This window comes from Lactuca saligna, chromosome 9, assembly GCF_052625555.1.
Source record: "Lactuca saligna cultivar CGN05327 chromosome 9, ASM5262555v1, whole genome shotgun sequence".
Taxonomy (NCBI): Eukaryota; Viridiplantae; Streptophyta; class Magnoliopsida; order Asterales; family Asteraceae; genus Lactuca; species Lactuca saligna.
Genome location: NC_136425.1, coordinates 30,959,848 through 30,981,848, shown reverse-complemented (window position 1 = coordinate 30,981,848; position 22,001 = coordinate 30,959,848). Strand labels below are relative to the sequence as shown.

General features: G+C 34.7%; 1 protein-coding gene across 1 annotated transcript; it reads right to left on the bottom strand.

Moving 5' to 3' along the window:
- Positions 1-7,563: 7,563 nt before the first annotated feature.
- Positions 7,564-11,055, bottom strand: LOC145015163 (Protein kinase superfamily protein). Its single transcript, XM_078973612.1, has 7 exons — positions 10,687-11,055; positions 9,957-10,548; positions 9,452-9,584; positions 9,165-9,360; positions 8,948-9,072; positions 8,548-8,706; positions 7,564-8,221 (listed from the first exon to the last, which is right to left on the bottom strand). Exons 2-7 carry the CDS (start codon positions 10,211-10,213, stop codon positions 7,925-7,927), a joined length of 1,167 nt encoding a protein of 388 aa, XP_078829738.1. The 5' UTR covers positions 10,214-10,548; positions 10,687-11,055; the 3' UTR covers positions 7,564-7,924.
- Between the last annotated feature and the right edge of the window lie 10,946 nt (positions 11,056-22,001).

The window sequence follows — 22,001 nt, the reverse complement described above, 5'->3', positions numbered from 1 at the left end:
ACTAAAATTCATATTTAGACCGGTCTAGATTGATAAAGTCCGTGCGAAATTCATAAATCCTTCGTACGAATTCCGATCCAGACTATCTTTATATAGATTGGTTCATATTTATGAGATCCTCAATTCTCGTTTAGATTGTTTCGACTAACAATCAACCGATTTGAATTTCAATTTTTATGTCCGCACTACTAAGTTGAAACTAGAAAAATCGTAACTTCCTCTCACGAAGTCAGATTTGGACGTTCTCTAATTGCATGCTCTTGGTTTTACGACTAATATGACTTTCGCTTAGATCACTTAGGCTAATAAGTAATCTATTAAAAATTCCCTTTTTACGATACGTAGAGTTATGTCGGTTTAATCGCGAAACTTCTAAAAATCATAACGTCATCATACAAAATCGGATTTCAGAGTTTTTTATATGTACAGAATCTTTGTCACATATACTATAACTTTTGATAAGATTATTTATCCTAAATAATCTTCTATAAAAATATCGTTTTATCGCTTATTTTATTTTAATTGACTAGCTTGAATTTGTGAGTTTTACACTTTAACCTCTTGGAGAACTTATAGGTGGTGAAATTGGTGAGATGAAAATTCGTTGTATAAAGTGGGAAAAGGTGTTGGCATGAGAGGATGAAGGGGCGGGAATTGAAAGTCTTTATGCTTTTAAACGGGAGTTAATTTTAAAATGACATTAGACGTTTTTGAATGAAGATGATTTTCTGTGGGTATCTCTTATTGAATCCATACATGGAATTGATGGAGGATTCAATTTGAACCATTTGAACCCTCGTAGGTTAAAACCCAAGGGGTATAGAATAACATCACTAGTTCTTTTAGCCAACTTGTGTCAAAAGGAATATTTTTTGAGATGTTTTTTTCGTATGTAAGTTGGTAATGGTTTGTTAACCAGATTTTGTGAAGACATTTAGAATGGATTATTTATTACAACTAAAAATTAAACGGGTCATTCTTAACTGTTGGATGGTGCATGGACTTGGTCTTGGTGTCGACCACTAATGTGGGGACTGAAGTCACATAATTGGTTGATTTAGAGATTTTATCGGAGTTCTTTTATTTGTTGACTAACTTGATACTTAGAGTTTGAGATGTTGACTTGACATGAACTTTTTTAGTGGGAGAAGGACCAACGAGACGAAAAAAATCCCATTTCCAATCAAATATAATGTTTTTTCTTCAAGGATTTACATGGATAAACTCGAAGTAACTTGATCATATAGATTTGGATGCTCACTCTTTGCTTTTCCGATGCATGATTCTCACATTGATAATAAAAAAAAACATATATTTTTGAGTTGTCATACGACGTTTTCTATTGGGAAACAACTTGCTCGGTGGTGGGATTTACACATCCCTCAAGTTGGTATTGTGGTGGATCATATTCTATAGACATATACTTTGGAGTTCAATGTGATGTAGCATTCGTATTGGATGTTGTCATGCTAACTGCATGTTGGGTGATTTTGTATTTCCGAAATGCATTTCTCTTTGGTTCCACTATACCAATGAAAGATGTAATTTTCGATAATAGTTACGCATTCTTAGTTTTGATTATCTAATACGAGTTTGAAGGTTAAAATTGGATGGATTAGTTGCGAAACCCAAAAGTAACTATTGTTTCTTTATAATGTTTGTTATACTAATTAGGGGTGCAAACGAGTCGAGCCGAACCCGAGCCTGGTCAGGCTCGGTTCGGGCTCGTTTAAGTTATACGAGGCTTGAGCTCAAGCTCGGCTCGATTCAAGCTTTCTTGTACTGAGCTCGACTCGAGCTCATAAATAATTATACAAGTTCGGCTCGGGCTCGAGCTCGACTCGTTTTTTGTTCAATCTGCCTAAATACACTTAAGATCGGCTCGAGCTCGTTAAAAAGTTTGTTTATTAATACCATAAATTCCTAGTTCGGAGTTCCCCAAATATATTTTTATTTTAAAATATAAAAAAAATAATAAATTATATTATATAAAAACTCGTTTAGGCTCGCGAGCCTAATCGAGCTTAGTGAAATAGGCTCGAGCTCGAGCTCGTTTAATAAACGAGCTTAATATTAAGTTCGAGCTCGGCTCAAGCTCGTTTAAAATTGATTTTGAATCGAACTTTTAACGAACCGATCTCGAATAGATCATGAATAGTTTGACTCGTTTGCACCCCTAATACTAATTGTTAGCTACTTAGCTTGATGAAATTTTGGACGTTCAAAAACAATTATGAAGATACCATCTCAAAAAATTATCAATAACATATTAATAAACAAATTTTCGAAACTTTAACTTTTAAAAAATAGAAGTTACATTATTTTTTTGGAAATTAAATTCACGATTCAATTGAATTGGGTACGTAGTAAATGAATTGTTTAAATTGATTTTAAAAGTTCAAAATTAATCTACCAATTTCTAAAAACAATAAATAGGAAAAACAAAAAGTAAGTTGGGCTCACATAAAAGTAGATATAATGAAAGACACCTAAAAACATTAAATTAATGTTGAAAGAGACATAATGGACATTTGTCAAACACTAAACTTTATCGTGCCCAAACTTTATTTGTCTATATTGTCAAAGCCAAAAATGCTTTGCATAGTTTTATGTAAACATGGTTGAAAAAACCATGGTCTTTTTTATCAATTATGAAATGATTATTTGTAGTCTAGTTTGTACTAGATTATAGTCCGCGTTAAACGCGAGAAACGCATAAAAAACATATAATCGTTTATAGATATTGTATAATAATTATAATATATATATATATATATATATATATATATATATATATATATATATATATATATATATATATATGGTTATTGGTATTATTGAAATGTGTAGAAAATACATTGAAAACGATAAATATATAATCATTGAAAGATCTCTTTGTAGACATCATTTTTTGTTTTATTAGTTGAACGACTTTCCTCGTCTTATATAGTTATGATATTTATATATTTATAAGCATTTTAATTAGACGTTCCTTGCATAATAATGTTACCTAATTTAAACATATATTGACAATCAATATAATGTTTTTTCTATTGCATTAAATATTAACAACTATTTCATTTATTCAAATAAAGTTATGTAATATAATTTATAAACTATTAAATGTTATATAGATTTAATTTTAGTATATCATCAATGGAGATTCTTTTCTAAATCATGATTGATTTATTTTAAATTGATTATAAATATAAATGCTAGCTTTTATGTTTGTTCTTATTTATTTAGTGTTCGCAAAAACTTTGCATTAGTTTTGGCGCAACTTTGAATAATTTTAGTATATCATCAATTTAATTTGATATATTTGTCAATTATATGAAATATCAAATAATAAAATTTCATTACTATTGTGATAATTTAGTTTATATATTGTATTTTCACTAATCTTAACGGTCTTATTTTTTCTAATAACCGTAACGCTTTTACTAAATGTACTTTTTACAAATCTCCTAATATCTTATAATTTTAATCTTACTTTATAATTTTTCATAACTATGTTATTTTCAAGATTGATTGCTTTAATAGTGTTTTTTTTTCAGTCTATTCAATTTTATATTTCATTGTACAACATCATCGTTTGTATGTATTCTGAAATTTCACTTTAAAAATGCTTAATGTTTACACCTTGATATTAATTTTTTTAATAAACTCATGTAATAATTATGGAATGTATATCTCATTTTAATTAACATTCACTTCCTTTATTATATCAAATTCCTCATTAAACGGATATACTTTTGGAAAATAATAATGATAATAGGACAGCATTATCTAAAACGTAAATGTTTGATATATTTTTGGAGAAAAAAAATCAGGATCATTAAAAAAAATTATATAAAGAAAATACAAATTTAAATTTGTTGAAATTATGGATGAAATTACTGGTGAAAATTTATTTTGGAAGGAGTTGTATTTTGTAAGGTATAATAATATTACAAAATTTGAAATATCTATATTTGTTGTGCAAATTAATAAATTTTATTGTTACTATACGAAGATAAAAAAGTAGGTTGATATGATATACAAAAACATAATAATTTCAATGATATTTTAAAATCATGCCAAAATTAACCGGATTCTTATGACATAAAAATTAAAAAAAAATCATAATCATCTCTAATATATAAAAGTAATATTTTCGTAATTAATGTCAGTTCCCAAGATAGTTAATTTTTGTTTTGTTAAAGGTACCTAATACCTTTTCATGTTTTTTTGAAAAGTTTTAGAAAAGTAGTTAATTGATTTCATGTAATTTGTAACAAAGAAAATCGAAATATATGAATATATACATATGATATAGGAACAAAAAATGATCGAAAAAAATATAAAAAACGAAAGAAGGTACTGACCTTCTAGCGCACAAGAGCGAATGTTGATAGCAGGGAATGATGATGAAAGTTATAAAAAATATTAACGATGTTGTAGGAGAAAGTTTGAAGAAAAGAAACGATTGAAAATAAATGTGAGTCGCGGATTCAATGATGAATCGTATATGTATGTGATAATTTGAATATGATTTTTCGGTATTAATGATTTCCTAATAAAAAAGATTTTATATTACTGGTTTACTAATATAAACGAATTTATATTAATGGTTGATATTAATGCCTTGATTGAAATGATTTGTTAGTAATATATTTTTAAAATTGATCATATTAAAATCTTAATAACTGAAAATTCAATATGTAAAATATGGAAAGCTTTTATTGGAATTAAATACATTCCATTTTAACGAATGTAAGTTATTGATTGATGACTGGAAAGCATTTATTAGAATTAAATACATTCCATATGGGAAAGATGATGTCAGCAGTTTGATCTAAAGGTGAAAAAAATAAGATTTAAATACAATTAATGATCCAGATTATTTAAGATGATGTCATAAAGTTTCTCTTTTAGTAATATTTAAGATTCATGGAGCTGTATTTTCAGTACGATTTCATATCAAGATATAATTTTTTATTAAAAAACTAGTAAAGATAATACAATATAAAATTTGAAACGTGAAGAAAATGAAAATAGATTGTTACATATAGGTGGGAAGCTCAACCTCTCGGTGGATTCATAAATGTGGATATTTGAATGCATAGTAAGCTTGTTAAGTGGCAAAAGAACTCTCCATGTGTGCACCCATCCCGAAAACTAGTTTTTTTTTTTTTTTTTTTTTTTTTTTTTTAATAAAAGACATACTATTTTAAGACCGAAGCCTGTTATATGTATTATTTTTTTAGACATATCACATTAGTTTATTTATTTATTTATTTTTTGTATAGGTCTATTTTTTTATTTTTTTTTGAGATGCACACTATAATGCAACATTCTTAATAAATAGAAATATTAAGAAATAAAAAAGCGACATGTTTTATATGGTAAGTCTTTTTCACGTAGCAATAATTGCCATAAACAGAACAACAATGTAAAACAACAGTTACACCACGTGTGATAATAGTTGTACATTGTCCTAGGATTTTACCACCTTGGATTTAATGAAGTACAACATTCATTTACTTGGCTTATATTTGTCATGGTCTATATAGTTCTCACATCACATTTTGCACATTTTTACCGAAAGTTGTCATTTGGCAATCACATGTTACCATACTTGTTATGCTATTATTTATTATTATTATTATTATGTAATATACAAAATAAATCTTTCATTTCAAACATAACAATTTTTAAAAAACTAAAAAATCATTAAACTTAAAATAAAAACATAGAAATTCAAAATAACAACAAACACACCAAAAAAATAGAATTTAAAATTAAAAACATACAAACTAAAATTACCAAACCTAGATAGACCTAAAGAACATCTTCATCGGCAAATTGACCTTTCAAATCGTCCATCGGTTTCGTGTTAAGATCGAAGTGGTTGACGTTCCAAATATGTTTTGTTAAGTCTCTATGGAGATATGATGCGTCTCAACATCATTAACTAGTGCCCTCCTCGACATGTACTCCACGCTTCCAACCTCAAAAGCTTGTGCCGATGGAGCGATCTTGTTTTCGTTATCCTCGCATATTGCATTTCCTTCGTCTTTGAGAATCATATTATGCCATATGATACAAGTATATATCACCTTGCTCATTTTCTTCTCCTCCATATACGACGAAGATATTTAAGAATATGCCAATGTTTTTTCAAAGCTCCAAATGCTCGTTCAACATCCTTTCTCGTCCGTTCTTGAGCTCTCTTAAACTCTAACATTTTTCAATCATTTGGACAAGACAATGACTTCACAAAACAAGCATGCTCCGGATAGATCCCATCCACCAGATAATACTCGTTCCTATACGATGTTCCAGCTACTTGAAAAAAGGAGTCTCGTACAGTCCCGTTGTACATGTCGTCAAGTAACGGGAACATGTTAAGAACATTGATGTCATTAAGGGAGTCAGCTGAGCCAAAGAGTGCATGTCATATCCACATATCATGTGATGCCACCGCTTCAAGTATAACAGTTGGATAACTATGATCGTCTCGGGTGTATTGCTCTTTATGGGCATTCGGACAACAACCCCATGTCCAGTGAAGGCAATCTAGGCTTCCTAGCATTCCAGGAAAGTCGTGCACGTTTAAGTGATGAACATGCAATTGTTGGATGTCACTACAAGTAGGTTTGCACAAATATTGTGGACCATATAATCTCATGACATACTTGCAAAATTTGTGAAGGCTAGTTCGTGCAACACGTCGGGACATCCTAAGGTTCTCCTCTAGTGTATCGGGGCAATGGCATATGTTAATTGACGAAGTGCAGCAGTGCATTTTTGTATAGGAGTAAAACCAATTGTACTTCTAGCATCTCAACATTGTTGAAAAAATGAACACATTGTCGTGACGTCGCTGACTATATAAAAAAACAAAGATTTATGCATACGGAATCGACGACGAAAATAATATTCTATAAAGTTGGCGTTATCCACAAAGTACTCTTGCATGAGTCAATCATTAGCCGCCTCATGAAATCTTTGTATGTATATTCTCTTCCTCTGGCGTGCATTCTCCATATTTTCTTGTAGTCATTCGATAATTTGTTCCGCCTCCTGAATAACCTCTATAATCCTTTCAAGCAAGGCATCAAACATGCCCGATGAAGATGACGAATAAGACCTTTTGAGAGAGTGTATTTGAGTTGTAAGTTGATGTTGAGTTAAAATGGGTTGAAGTTGTAATATTTATAAGAAAAGAAAAAAATAAATGGAAATAGCCGTTGCCAGCTACCCCATCTTCCCGTTGGTCAACAATACTCGGCATATATTAACCTTGATGTCGAGCCAAGCTCAGCAAGCCAAGGGGTCGGCCCGGTGCGCATCAAGGCTGCCAAGCCCACACCCACCATCCTTAATGAAGTACAATATTCATGTAATTAATCCTTTCTTGAAAGTTTATATAAGATTTACATAATCAAAAATCGAATAACCCATTCTAATGATATACATAACCAAGAAATACAAGTAGCCATAATACTAAAAACTCCATTATTGTAACTTAAAAGCCAACACATTCAAATCACCCTTAAGAGGATTGGTACAAAAATATAGCATAAGTTCTCCATATGTTAGTTCCTTTTACTTGAGCAAGACCACCAAACCACAAGGTAACATGTACCTCATGCATCAAAAGTTGTACAACACCCTCAATCCAACAATCACGTCAAAAGGGCAAAGCCTTTTTCAAAGCTAAACTACAGCAGCATTCATATTAACATAAGTAAAAAAAAAATCTAGAGTTTTTATGTGCCTCATTTACAACCAATGTCCACTAAGACACTTCCATTGTACCTATTCGCCCTATTACCACATAATCTTTTTTGTTTCATCTATTTGATAATTAGGGCTTACATACACTTCACTCAAAGATCAAGCATCTGTTGAGTCAAATGAAGATCTTAATGGTGACTCATTGTGAGTTCTTGGTTTTTTTGGCAGCAAAAATCTGACGAAGAAAAGAAAACTTGCGTCTTGAGCGTGCCGAAAGCTCGCCATTACTTGCTGCCGCCGCCGCCACGTCATCAGCGGCATCACATTCTTCCGGTGACGCGGCGGATGGTGGTTGTGGGAGGGTGAAGAGAAACGTGTTGAGCATTCGTATGATTTGGTCAAAACTTGGTCTTAGATTTGGATCTTCAACCCAACATGCTTGTATGATGAACGCAAGTTCAGGTGATATGTCATCCGTAAGATTCGGCCTTTCTTGCTGTTTCAAAAAAAAAAAAAAAGTTAGAAATCAATTCTTAACTGAACAGAACAAGTTGTACTGTATTTGATATGCACTAAATAGAACAAGTTGTACTGTATTTGATATGCACAGAACAGAACAAGTTTTACTATATTTGATATGCATCACAGAACATGTTGTACTGTATTTAACATGCACTGGACTAAGACTGATGTGAAGAGGACAAAATTGCAGTCTTTTGTCCCATTCAAAAAGATGGGATAGGGACAAGGACAGGGTGATCATTATCTGTGCAAAAGACGTAAATGCCCACGTCATTGAAATAGTCAGATAGAAAGAAAGACCTTAAAAGCAGCAGCATAAGCAGCTTGCAAATTTGACATGCCTTCAAATGGCATTCGGTTTGTGACTAATTCCCACAACACAATTCCAAAGCTGTAAACATCAACTTTATTATTGTAATGCTTCTTCTCCCCTTGACGCAATGTCACTGTGCTATACAACTGCAAATTTCACAATTTCAGTTTTCCTTTTTATTTATCGTTTCAGCTACAATTTAATCATTGGAAAGTAAACAAACACAAATAATAACAATAGTAATAATCAACCACGCTTCAATCTTTTCACAACAGTAGAATAGTACTATTCAATAAAACTGTTTCACTAAACCTGTCATGTGACATGTCCACATCAGCACCACATCAACAATAATAAATAAATAAATAAATAAATAAATAAAATTACCTCAGGTGCCATCCAACGGTAAGTACCAGTCTCTGCTGTCATCATTTCAGTAACCGTTTCTTCTCTTGCAAGACCAAAATCTGCAAGCTTCACAGACTTCTGATTTGCAGTTAACAGCAAATTGTCTGGAAATAAGTCACAAGTCACAATGTTGATATGTTTTGAATATAACTCTTTTTTGGAATAATAATAATTAAAAAAAAAAAAAAAAAAATACCGGGTTTTAAATCTCTGTGTATAATCCCATTAGCATGCAAACAATCCATGGCTCGAGCAATATCAAGAGCAAAACTCAAAGCCAAACGAAGGTCTAATTGATTTGGACGGATGCTTCCCAAATATTTTCTAAGTGACATTCCGGGTAACAACTCAGAGACAATCACCATTAAAGGTTCCTTACAAGCTCCGATAAACTGCAAAAACGAAAAAAAAAAAAAAAAAAGTTAAATTAAATAATAAATCTATCGAGTTCAAACCTTGTAATAAGCGAATATAGTTGTATACTTTAACTAGGTTGTCGTGTTTCACTCTTGACATCATAGTAACTTCACGTGCAAAACGGCCTTCAAGTGCAGCTCGTTCTTCTGTGTTACTCCCACGGTTGAGAACCTTTATAGCCACAATTCGATCACCATACCTATAAAATTTAAATGTTAAAAACACGTTTTAGAAAATCAACTAAAAGGATTCGAAGTCATTTGTTCTGAATTTTAGAATGTTTGAAGAATAAATTAAAAAGTATATCTAGGAAAAGGAGTAAAGGACGATTGTTACATGTTGGCGGAATGACTTCAAAACAGGGTAAACGCATGCTAAGTTACTACAAGATTTGTTTCAAATGAAATTGTCTTAAAGCTTTATGTCAACTTCAAAATACGCATTTGGGATTCAACTTAATCTTGGATTTTGCACCCAAAATGAGGATTTTTTTTTTTTTTTTATAAACAAGCGAAATTATCATGACAATTGAAATGTAAATGGTAATGATATAAGTAGATAAGTTGTTTACCTTCCTTCGTAAACCTTTCCATGGGCTCCTTCTCCAATTTTGGCTCCAATGAATAAGAGCTTTGGATCAACAAGCACCCTTTCATCAATCGTGCAATCTGAATTTGTAATTGACCCATTTGAACAAACTGATTTTGAGCAACCTGATCCCGATTTAACAGTTCCGGATTTATTATTGCTGTTATGATTACTATTACTACTATCGAATGACCCTTCTTCTTTAGATTTCTTGATGTTGTTCTTCTCACTGTTACTCATACTGCAATTTCAGATTATCCCCCTGTTCCTCATCTTAACCTTCAAAAACCCCCTTCAAGAATCTCACATAGATAAAACACCATCATCCAAAAACTTATCGTTTAAAACCCTCGATTAGATTCTTCATCGTTTAGAGGAGGTTAGAAGAGATAAAGATTTGATCTTTTTTTCGCAAACACCACACATACGAGCAATAAAACAGTGTGATGACTGAAAAGATCGTAGCTTTTTCACCTAAAATAAAATAAAATGGAAAGGTACCAATAACCCAGATGGATTGATTGAAGAAATCATCCAAATAACAAATACCCAGATGGAAATTCGACTTTGAATCCCTGAAAAATTATAAAAGATTGTTAGAGAGAGAGGAAGAGCATCAAAGATAAAACTTACAGAAGCATCCAAGAGAATATGCTCATGTGTTTGTTTGTGCGTAGATTAAAGACAATATTCGCATCGAAAGGAACACATACAAGCAACAACAACGAAGATGACGACGAAGCTGGATAAACCCTAAATTTTTTTATTTCAAAGAAATCGTCTTGACCGGTGGGTATTGCTCTAAATTTCTTCTTTCTTTGGTTTCTCTTTTAGAAAATAAAAAGGAGAGGTGTGTTTTCTATCTCTGGAGATGGCGTTCCGGTGAAGTCGTGAAGATATTCTTGTTTTTCCGATGTCAGAGGTGAGAAAAAGGCAAGAGTTAGTAGTAAGGCATGTATTGTGCACTACACAAACACGTAGCGAGTGTGGAAATGTGTGTGAGAGAAGGTAAAGGAAGGTACTTGTCAGATTGATAGACCAATGATCGATTGACGCGTGGATAGCAGAAGAAGCATCAGCCGTGTTGGACATGGATGCTTCGGCGGAGAACCGAACGAGTACGGCCGAGCACCCACCCACCCACCCACCTCACTCGACTGCTAATCTGCTATCTACTTTTCCATTAAAACGTAAAAAAAATATTTAAAAAAATGGCAATAAAGAAGAAAATAATAACTTTATTTATTTTGTACAAGTTGATGTTTTAAATATTTATGCACAATTTGTTGACATCCCATAAATTATTCATTTCAAGAAAGTGGATTAAACTGTATATTTGGTCTATTTGTTTGTCAAAAAAATGAAAAATTGATTTATTTCATAAACTTCTAATGTTATATAGATTTTTTTATAAGCATGTTTAGTTATGGTTTGGTTTCTTTCCAAACTCGACTAATATATATAAACTAGGTTATAATGTACAGTATTTTTTAAATTATTATCAAGAAAAAAAAATATATCATAAAAATATAGCGTACTTTTGATTGTAAGTAACTATGAATTAATTTTTTTAAATAAAATAAACATAATACTTTAACATAGATTTTGAAATACTTCTTTGTATACAATATTAAAAGTTTTATTGGTTAAATTATCATCCTTATCTAAAATCAAGAACTTCAATAATTCTTTGTTCTTTACTTTAGATAAAACAACATATAATTGACCGTGTATGAAAACTCGTTCTCGTAAAAACAACTTGTTCTTGACTTTTACTTATAGTCACAACAAAACAAACCATCAGGGGAAATTGTCTCCTAGTGTGTGCTATTAGGGATGTTGTGATGATCCTCTGAGACAAAAACGGGTAGGTGTGGAAGGTATTATGGGCACGTACTACCGGAAGCACAAGACCTATACGCATAACAAGGAAGTCACAACCCCTAGGGTTTCTTTTATTAGAATGGTTTGCGTGGGATGAAATGTGTCTTGTCTGATATATTCTGGTTTATTTTCAGTATGGTGTTCACGAGGGCATCAGGTTCAGGAGCCGGAGCAGGCAGCCAGAATAGACCAGGGTTGACCGACGATCAGATTCGGGAGATGATTTTTGCTGAGGTGGTTACTGCTGTCTAGGGATCAATTTTGGAGTTGTTTCGGTCTATCAAGACCGCCATTATTGAGCGTTTTGATGATCGTTACGATGCACTTTCTGAGGCTGTTATAGCTACAGCTACCACGGATATGACAGTCGTTTAGGTCCGTGGAGAGAAAGCCTTCGAGTATCGAGACTTCGATAATACGAATCATTCATTGTTCGATGGAGTTCATGATCTAATCAATGCGATGAAGTGGTTATCCGATGTTAAGGGGTGTTTCTTTACATGCTCCTGCCCTGCTGACCAGAACGTCAAGTATGCCCTGAACCTTCTCCGGTCAGGGGAGAAGGATTGGTGGAGATTGGTGACTGGCTCATACACTGCTGAGCAGAGGGCTGATATGACTTGGGAGAAGTTCTTTAAGATTTGAGGTATGTTTCCTTGGTTGAGAGGGAGAAATTGGCCCATGAGTATCTGGATCTGAGACAGGGGACTTAAACGGTGACTAAGATCACCAAGATGTTTACAAAGAGGGTTCTTTTTTGTCATGAGTTTGCTTCTTCTGATCAAGCTCAGATGACTCGGTACTTGAGCATACTCAAGACGGACACTTGCTAGTTCGTGTCCACTCAACGTTATGGTACACTTGTGGAGATTCAGGAGGCCGCGAGGAGGTGGGAGATTGAGATGGAGCTCCAGGCGAAAGAGATAAGGCAGGCTACAGTGTAGACACAACCTGCGGCGAAGCAGCTCAAGGCCACTAATTTGAGATCTGGGGGTTAGAGGGGCCACACTTTTGGTAATGGCAGCGATGTTCATGATGGTGCTTTCTGGTCGTCTTTTGGATTCCATAAATGTGGAAAGGAGGGGCATTATGCTAAGGACTGTCGCCGACAAGTCCTTGTACCGAGCACCAGGATATGTTATCACTGTGAGCAGGTTGGCCATATTAAGGTCAATTGTCCCTTGCTTGATGTTGGACCGGTGCAGGCTCCAACACCAGACATATTGAGGATCACAGATGGGCGTTAGGGTAGGCCGTCGCCTCTGAGGGCCCAAGGTCGTGCTTTCCAGCTCACAGTTGAGGAGGCTAAGGCGGCGTCATACGTCGTTACTGGTATGTTCCCATTTATTATACTGTCAATTATTTTATGGTGTGCTTATGTTTATGGTTCTGATAGGTACCTTCTTAGTGAATTCAAATGGGCAATCTAGGTTAAAACTACAGTGGTATAAGCGGAAAACAATCAAAACAATTCAATTGATTAGGGTACATGCAACCTGGTTTGATATATGTCTTTCACATATAGCAACATACTCTGAACACTAGAATACAAAATCTTTCCTATGAATAAACTAATTCATAGGACAAGAAAACTAACCTTTAGATTGTTATTGTAAACAATCTTGAATTCTTCTTCTTCAAAACTTTGGTAGCTAGCACCATAAGCGTTGTGCCTTTGATGATTCGCACCCAAGACTAGCAACTAAGTATTATGGAGAGGGAGGAGGAGAACTTTAACCATAACTCTTATAGTCTTAGGAGTATCGAATTTGTGAAGCCTATGGCTCTTTATATAGGTGGGGTATCTTAGAGCCAAAGCTAGGGTTTAAGGAGGAAACCCTAATCCCTTTGTTTGGTGATCAAGCAGCCCATGAGCCTTTATCTAAGAGCCCTTGGACGAAATCTAGGCCCTCCCTAGAAGATTTTATCGAACCTCTTTCAAAGAAGTTCTAGAACCTTTTTCTCAACTATCAATAAATTACCAAACAGCCCCTGCACTATAGATTAATCCAATTAATTTCTGATTAATTTCTGACTAATTATTAAGCAAATATCATAATTTCTAATTAATATATTATTCTCGTAATATATTAACAAATTATATATTTCAATTTATTAATCAAGTAATAAATTATTCTCTCTCTCTCTCTCTCTCTCTCTCTCCAAAATAATCTTGTCCAATTGCTAGCTTTAAGGGCAACCAAAAGGACCATGCTACTATCAATTCAAGTTTATACCAATTATAGTTATATGCTTAGACACCTAATCCAACAGTCTCCTACTTGGATAAGTCTAATAATTATAACTACTATATAATCTTCCAAATTGATTCGAAATTGTACCTACCAAAAGCCATTATCGAACTTTGAGCCAGTCAGTAACATTGTTGGATTAGGTGTCTAAGCCCATAACTATAATTGATATGTACTTGAATTGATATTAGCAATGTCCTTTTGGGTTGCCTTCAAACCTGGCAATTAAATAGGATTACTGTTGGAGAGAGAAGAATGATTTATTAATTTATTACTTGGTTAATAAATTAACTTGAAATTAAGATAAATGATTTATTAATGTATTATGGATATAAAATATTAATTAGAAATCATATTGTTTAATTAATATTTAATCAGAAATTAATTTGGAATTAATTTTAGGATTACAAGAATTAATTGAAACTGCAGGGACTAAAGATGACAATGTTCAAAAGTTGAGCCTTCAACATTCTAGAACCTCCCTTAGAGGTGGGGAACGAAATCTAGAGTGTCCTAGGGTTTCATTGGTCTCTAAGGGTGCCTTGAAAACCTTAGGGAGGAAGTTAAGGGATTAGGGTTATCTATCTAAGATACACCTGCCTTATCCTAAACCTTCATTATCACCTATATAAACCCCTATAGGGTTGGATTTCGTCCCATGCACTCCAAGATAGGCTTAGAGCCAAAATTTCACTTCTCTTATCTCTCTCCATAGTAATCCTTGGTTGCTATGTTTGTTTGTGAGTCATTAGAGACGCGACACTTGTGGCGCTTGCTACCAAAGTTCAAGATCTTCAAGAATTTGATTGTTATTACAATATAACAATAAAGGTATGTATCCTAACCCTAATTATATGCTAATTTCGAAAATTACATATGCCTCCTATGGTTTCTAGTTTTTGTGTTCAATGCTTGTATGGCTAATAGTGAAAACAAAGATACTCAAATTAGGGTTGTATGCACACATATGATTGTTTACTAGGTATAAAACCCAACAGTGGTATCAGAGCTTTTTGTTGTTGTTTTCAATTAGATTTGAAACAAAATGTATGAATTTGACAAATTAGGGTTTATGGCAAATAAATCCTAGGGCTTGGATTTTTTAAATTAGGGTTTCAAAACCCTAATTTTCGAAATTTGTTAAGGTTTCTTGAACACTTTTCCTTTGGCCCCATATTTTAAATTTGATTAAAAACCCTACTATTTTAAAATGTTTAAAATACACCCTTATACTATATAAAATTAAAAGTCTAATATTATATATGTATGAGTAAAGAGTAAGTTTTACCATTAGTAGGCCTGATTCACGATATTGGTCTATAAGGGGTGTTTAAGGAAGTGGCCTGTAAAATGACCGTCATTGGGTATCCTCTGACATCCCCATTTTCACGGCCAGAAAAGACCGATTTTGTTTATGCTTTATAAAAATCAGAGTATCTCTTTTAATCAAAATGTTACGGAATTTGTTCCCAGTAAAACATGATAAATACGTTATCAAAACATTTCCGAAGAACAGTATTTTTATTCATTTTAAAACATTTAAGATGTCATTGTCAGTACAAAAACATAAGCATAAACAGAACTTACATTCATTATCACTAGTGATCTATATCTCCTTAATCTCTAAGTGTAATGTGACTTCATATCAAAACCTGTGATATAAATAAACTGAGTGGGTCAGGTTAGGAAACCTGGTGAGTAAATAGGGTTTTCAACCCACAATAATATAATTATTATGTTTAATCATCAAATAGTTAACCCAATTACCCATCCTCATTATCTTCTTTACTCTTAAGGGTCTACCCTAAGAATCAACTACTCCTCGATACATCATTCCTAAGGATCATCCTAAGGAATTGACACGAAATCCATCGTTTCCAGGGTTTACTCAACAAGCACTAAATCCATAGATGTCAGGGCTGTTTCGTTTATAGACAATATCCACTCGCAATACATGTCAATGGGTTTTTAGAGTACACCGGTGAACACATCATTCACAACACCTACAGGTTGCGAGCCTGCTAGTGTTCCGCTGGACTGTCTAGAATAGTCTGTGGTTGTCATCCATACTCTGCTGAATGACGGGGCCATCATTTGGGAAAAAGGCTTCTCACATCGTCCAACTCTCACCCTCAACTCACGGTCTATTTCGTCTCTCAACGCATCATCCAACTCATACTCCATCTATTACATCTACCCATGTTTTACCCCAACATTAGCGTAGATATAAAATACATATATAGTTTAAATCATTTAAAACATGTATAAAATCGTTCATCCAACATTGATAGCAATTATACAGATAATATTCACACATAGCATGTAGTTTATATAAAGTACTTCATATCTATGTGTAAGATGAAAGTAACTATGCACTCACTTGATACGGTGGTGATTCCGAACTCAGAAAGCGCTTCGTTATCTCAAAACAATTTTCCTCGACAAAACCTAGTATCAATACCACTAGGGTTTAGTTTTAACGTTAACCACGACTAATTAACAGTCTAGCTATTATTACTATTATATAAGTGTTAAATAACACTCAATATAACTCATAATAATAGCCCAAATAATTATTTTAAGGTCCTAATAATGTTACTATAATTAAATAAAAGGTATATTAAATATAGTATAGGCGTAGCTCACTTACAACGGGTTTTTATTAAAAACCTGGCTTCGCTGGAGCAGCGTTTCCGAACCGAAAGCTTTTCTTCTTGGAGCTGTCGGGAGCTCTGGGGCTTTCTTCTCGTGCTAGGAGGGTTCCCTAGACTTCGGAGGGGTTTAGGGAGGCTAGAGAGAAGTTAGAGAGAGAAAGAGAGGCTTATGATGTGAAGAAATTATGAATAATTCATCTCTTATTTATAGGAATTTTATAGTAAAGTAGTCTCCAAGCATCGTCCGTATTTTTCGCGTACGAGCCCTATTTTCTATGTTCTTTAAATATACACATTGGTATTTGTGAGTACTACAACTTTCATTTAGACCCTGTCGGCTAATTCTCCTTCTATCTCATATTTACAAAAAACTGTATTGAATTCGCCGCGCTAGAAAAGTAGAGACTAAGATTCGTCCATAACTTTCTCATACGATCTCCGTTTTTGTCGACATTTATATCCACGCATTGGTATCTACGAGTACTACAACTTTCCTTTTTACTCCGTCGGCTAATTCTCGACCGATCTTAAATTTAACCGTAGGAGGTGATTACACTGTGAAATGTCTGCGTAAAATTCATAACTTTTACATACAGACTCTGTTTTCATCTGTCTTTTTGTCGTTTAGTTCCTATTAATGAGATATTAAATTCTCATTTAGGTCGTGTAAGCCAAAAACCGCTCGAACTAACATTCGAGTTTCACGTCGTGCACCGCTATGCCAAATCTTAGAAAAATCATAACTTCATCATACGAAGTCAGATTTGGGTATTCTTTTTATGGGCACTCTCAGTTTAACATTTTCTACGACTTTTTTTAGATCACTAAGGCTAAAAGTCGATCTATCGTAAATTCACTATTTACACTTCCTGGTGTCATACCGGTTCCGTCGCGAAACTTCGATGGGTCATAACTTCTTCGTTATAACTCGGATTTCGGCGCTCTTTATATGTACGAAAACCTTGTAACATATACTAAAACTTGGTTAAGATTATTTATTCTAAATAATCTTTAGCCGAAAAGTCGTTTTCGACCCCTATTATCTCTAAATTGACTAGCCCGAATCTACGGGTGTTACAATTATCTCCCCCTTAGGATGATTACGTCCCGGAATCATCAAAGAAACAGGGCTCACATGATGACTCCGTACATTATCTCTTCGTCCTATGTAATAACCGTAACTTTGATGTTTCTTCAAACGAGTATCTAACTCTAAGATTTCCTGACTACAGGCGGTGCCCGATCTTGGACCCGCTCTCTATCTCATGTTGGACTCCCAATTATGACCTTCAATTATCAGTCTTGATCCTTACTGGAGACCGCTTCTTCTTCTTAACAATCATAGGATTACTACCATGGACCGATGTTTCGTATTGTAATGACCTAACATCGTATGTTGCAATGCTTAGACTCGGGTCTTTTAGAGTCAAATTTCCAGAACAGACTATACCTGCCTTCATGTTCTAATGTGATATAATCACATCTTAAAAGGTAGCATTCCTAGCTACAAGCAACTATCCAGATACCTCTACCGATCGCTTTGATTGTCTTTCACTTCAATTTTCTAGCTTAAGTCAGATACTACAATGGACTTGGTTCTTTGAACCATGTAACATACTCGTCTTAGTCGGAATCAATTTCCTATGACCACTAGGGTCAGAATAACAATCATCTTTTTAGTCATTACCGAAACGATGGTAACAACATACTTGAATAAAACGAAATCAATTACTAGTTTCTTGGTAACCTTGTGACTTTCCCTGATCCAAGCTTGAGTCTTGTGCTTCCAGTAGTATATGCATCTACTACCTTTCACACCTACTCATACTTGTGCCAAGTATTGTCTCGCAGTTTTCCAAGTCACTATACAAGAAAATCACATAATAGTTTAACACATCAGATAACAAAACGAAGGCCTTATTATTTCTCGAAACTATTACATAGGTGTTTAAGTTCACCCTATACTATGCCTCTAATAGGCTACATCAGATGGTCCTATCTCTTTGGCTACCTCATAACTCGATCTTCGGGTATGAATTCCTCATCCTTGGCTCCTCGCGTTGTTTTCCGTTTCGTTGAGGATCATGTGGAATACCCTTGGCCTTGGTGGTGTGTTTGGTCTTGCTGCCTCGTTTTTCTTTGGGTAGTCCCTAGAAATATGCCCTTCTTTGTTACATCATAACACACCTTCTTGTTGGACGCACACTTGCTGGCGTGGATTTTTGGTGGGGCCCTAAATAACAGGTGGTATTTGAGACTCTGAGGCATAAATTGTGTGACGCCCCAGTGTTAACCCTCCCCGAGGGCATTGAGGATTTTGTGGTCTTTTGTGATGCATCCATCATGGGTTTGGGCACACTGCTTATGCAACGTGGGAAAGTTATTGCTTATACTTCCTGACAACTGAAGCCGCATGAGGTCCGTTATCCGATTCTTGATTTGGAGTTAGGAGCAATAGTGTTGCTCTTATGATTTGGCGGAACTACATGTAAGGGGTTCGGTGTACTATGTATACAGATCACAAGAATTTGAGGTATCTTATGGACCAGCCAAAACTGAATATGAGACATCGTAGGTGGCTTGACGTGGTCAAGGATTATGACTGCAAGATTCTATATCACCCCGGGAAAGAGAATGTGGTCGTTGATGCTTTGAGCCGTAAGACAACTAGTTCTACTATTGGGATTATATGTATGAGGATATCGATTGACTCTGTGCTTCTTGATCTGATTAAGGAGGCTCAAGTTGAAGGAGTCTAGAAGGAAAATTGGAGACAGGAGAGACTCAGGGGTAACATTGGCAGGTTTGTTACTGACAGTCCTGGGTTATTGACCCATTATAGATGGGTTTGGGTGCCAATTTTTGGTGAGGTCAGACAGATTACGCTGGAGGAGGCATACAAGTCCAGGTTTTCATTACATCCCAGAGCTATCAAGATGTATCAAGATTTGAGGTTGAGCTACTGGTGGTCGTGCATGAAGACTGAGATAACATGATATACTGGGAGGTTCTTGACATGTCGGATGGTCAAGGCTGAACACCAGAAACCGAATGGCAAGTTGCAGCCATTGGAGGTCCCCATGTGGAAATGGGAATATATTGTGGAAATGGGAATACACTCTTATACTATATGTAAAATTAAAAGTCCAATATTTACTATACGTATAATACAATTCAGTCTAACTGCTAGTATGTCTCATTCACAAAGCTGATCTATAAGGGAGGTATAAGGAAACTGCCTATAAAATCGCAGTTGAATGGGTGTCCACTCTCACCTACTGCTTCCTTGATTGGTGGAGGGTCGATAGCCGAACAGGTTTGATAGGACACTTAATTCTCATTAATAAGTATAATGGAATAAATAAAGTAACTAAATGTTTTTTAAATTACCAATCTTAGTTACTTTAAGAGAATATGAATTTGTTGCTAATCCATGAAATTGCACATTCCACTTTATAAAAGTCATTAGTGGAGCGTGTGTGGTTAACCGACACACCAATATGGACTAATAAAGGGTGGAAATGGGTGTCTCATAAATTATCATTGATTAATGGAATGTGTGTGGTTAACCGAAAATTTAATTAGGTGATAAATGACATCAAGAGTACCAAGCTAATTTGCATGGTTATTCACACCTTGTTAGTGATCCTCAGTATCCCAGTCGGAAAGAGCATAATTGATATTAAACATGCCATTGAATAGTTCAATAAATATCAAAAGATCTAGGAATTTCATTGAAAACCTAGTTCATTCAAATTTCTTTTTTTGTGGTGAAATTGGCAAATCATCATTTACCTACATTTAAATAATTTGCAATTATATTATGACATCCCTCTTCTGAATTGTGAATTATTTAGTTGGATCCTAGCCTTAGTATTCCATTTGGGTGTTATATTAAGGATTTTCTTATCTAATCAAAACTTGTCCTTCTTCTTTTTCAGATGTCAACTTCCAATCAATGCTTCTTTTTCCTCCAACCACTTCTCGCTCTTGATCATCTGCTCGAAAGTCACCTTCGATGGCTCCAATTACATTGATTGGATGCATAACATCAAGATGGCTTTGAAACTAGAGGACAAGGAATATGTACTCAAGAAAGAGCTGAACGAGATTGATGAAACAACCGTTGCTCCTAAAGAAATAGTTGAGTCTAGGAGACATTGCAATGATGCTACCAAAGTGGCATGCATCATGGTGGCTACTATGACTCCTGAACTGCAAAGTTTTTACGAGGACTACTGGTTGTATGAGATGTGTAAGGACTTGATGGAAAAGTACCATCAACAAGCTCGCCAAGAGAGATACGAGATAGTCAAGTCCCTCATAACCAGCAAGATGAAGGATGGAGAGTCTGCCACGACCCACTTGCAATGCAGGCAACGTTATGTGGATCATTTGTTGAAACTCAATGTGAATTTTTATGAGAAATTGGCTATTGACATAGGCTTGCACTCATTGCCTACCTGTTACGATCAGTTCATTATGACTTATCATTTGAAAAATAAGGAGACTACATCGAGTCAGCTTTAGAGCTTGTTGAGAACTGCCGAGAGTGGAATGAGGGGAAAGAGTATTGCCTCCACTCCTATTGATGCTGCTAATTCCATCTTGGCCAACGGGAAAGGGAAGGGGAAGAAGAGAAAATCTCCTCTGAAACAGAATTGGAAAGGAAAGTACCAAGCAGGGTCCTCAAGCAATGTACCAAAAGGAAAAGCCAGTTATGATGCTCCTCCTGCATCCGACCCTAAAGAGGCTACTTGTTTTGTTTGCCATGACAAGGAACATTGAAAACGAATCTACCCCAAGTCCTTTGAAGACATAAAGGATGGCAAGATTAAGCCAACCTCGGTAGGTATGTACATTATCCTATCTAAAAACTCATCACATTCTAATTCTTGGTTCCTTGATATAGGATGTGGTTTTCACATTTGCTCTGATTTGCATGGGTCTAAAAAGAAGTGAGCATGTGGAGCCCGGGAAGATGAACCTGATTATGCAATAGGAGATCGTCACTTGTTACCAAGATTGGTGTTTATTATTTAGTGCTTAGTAATGGGTGGTGTTTAGATTTAAACAATTGTTGCTATTCATTCTGATGGCGTGTATGAAACTATGATGGTTGTAGACAATTTATTAATAGTCTGTTGCAAATTTATTCGTGTAATGGTTTAGACAAGGCATGCATATGGCATTATCGTCTTGGACATGTCAACAAGAAACACATTGCCCAAGTGCAAA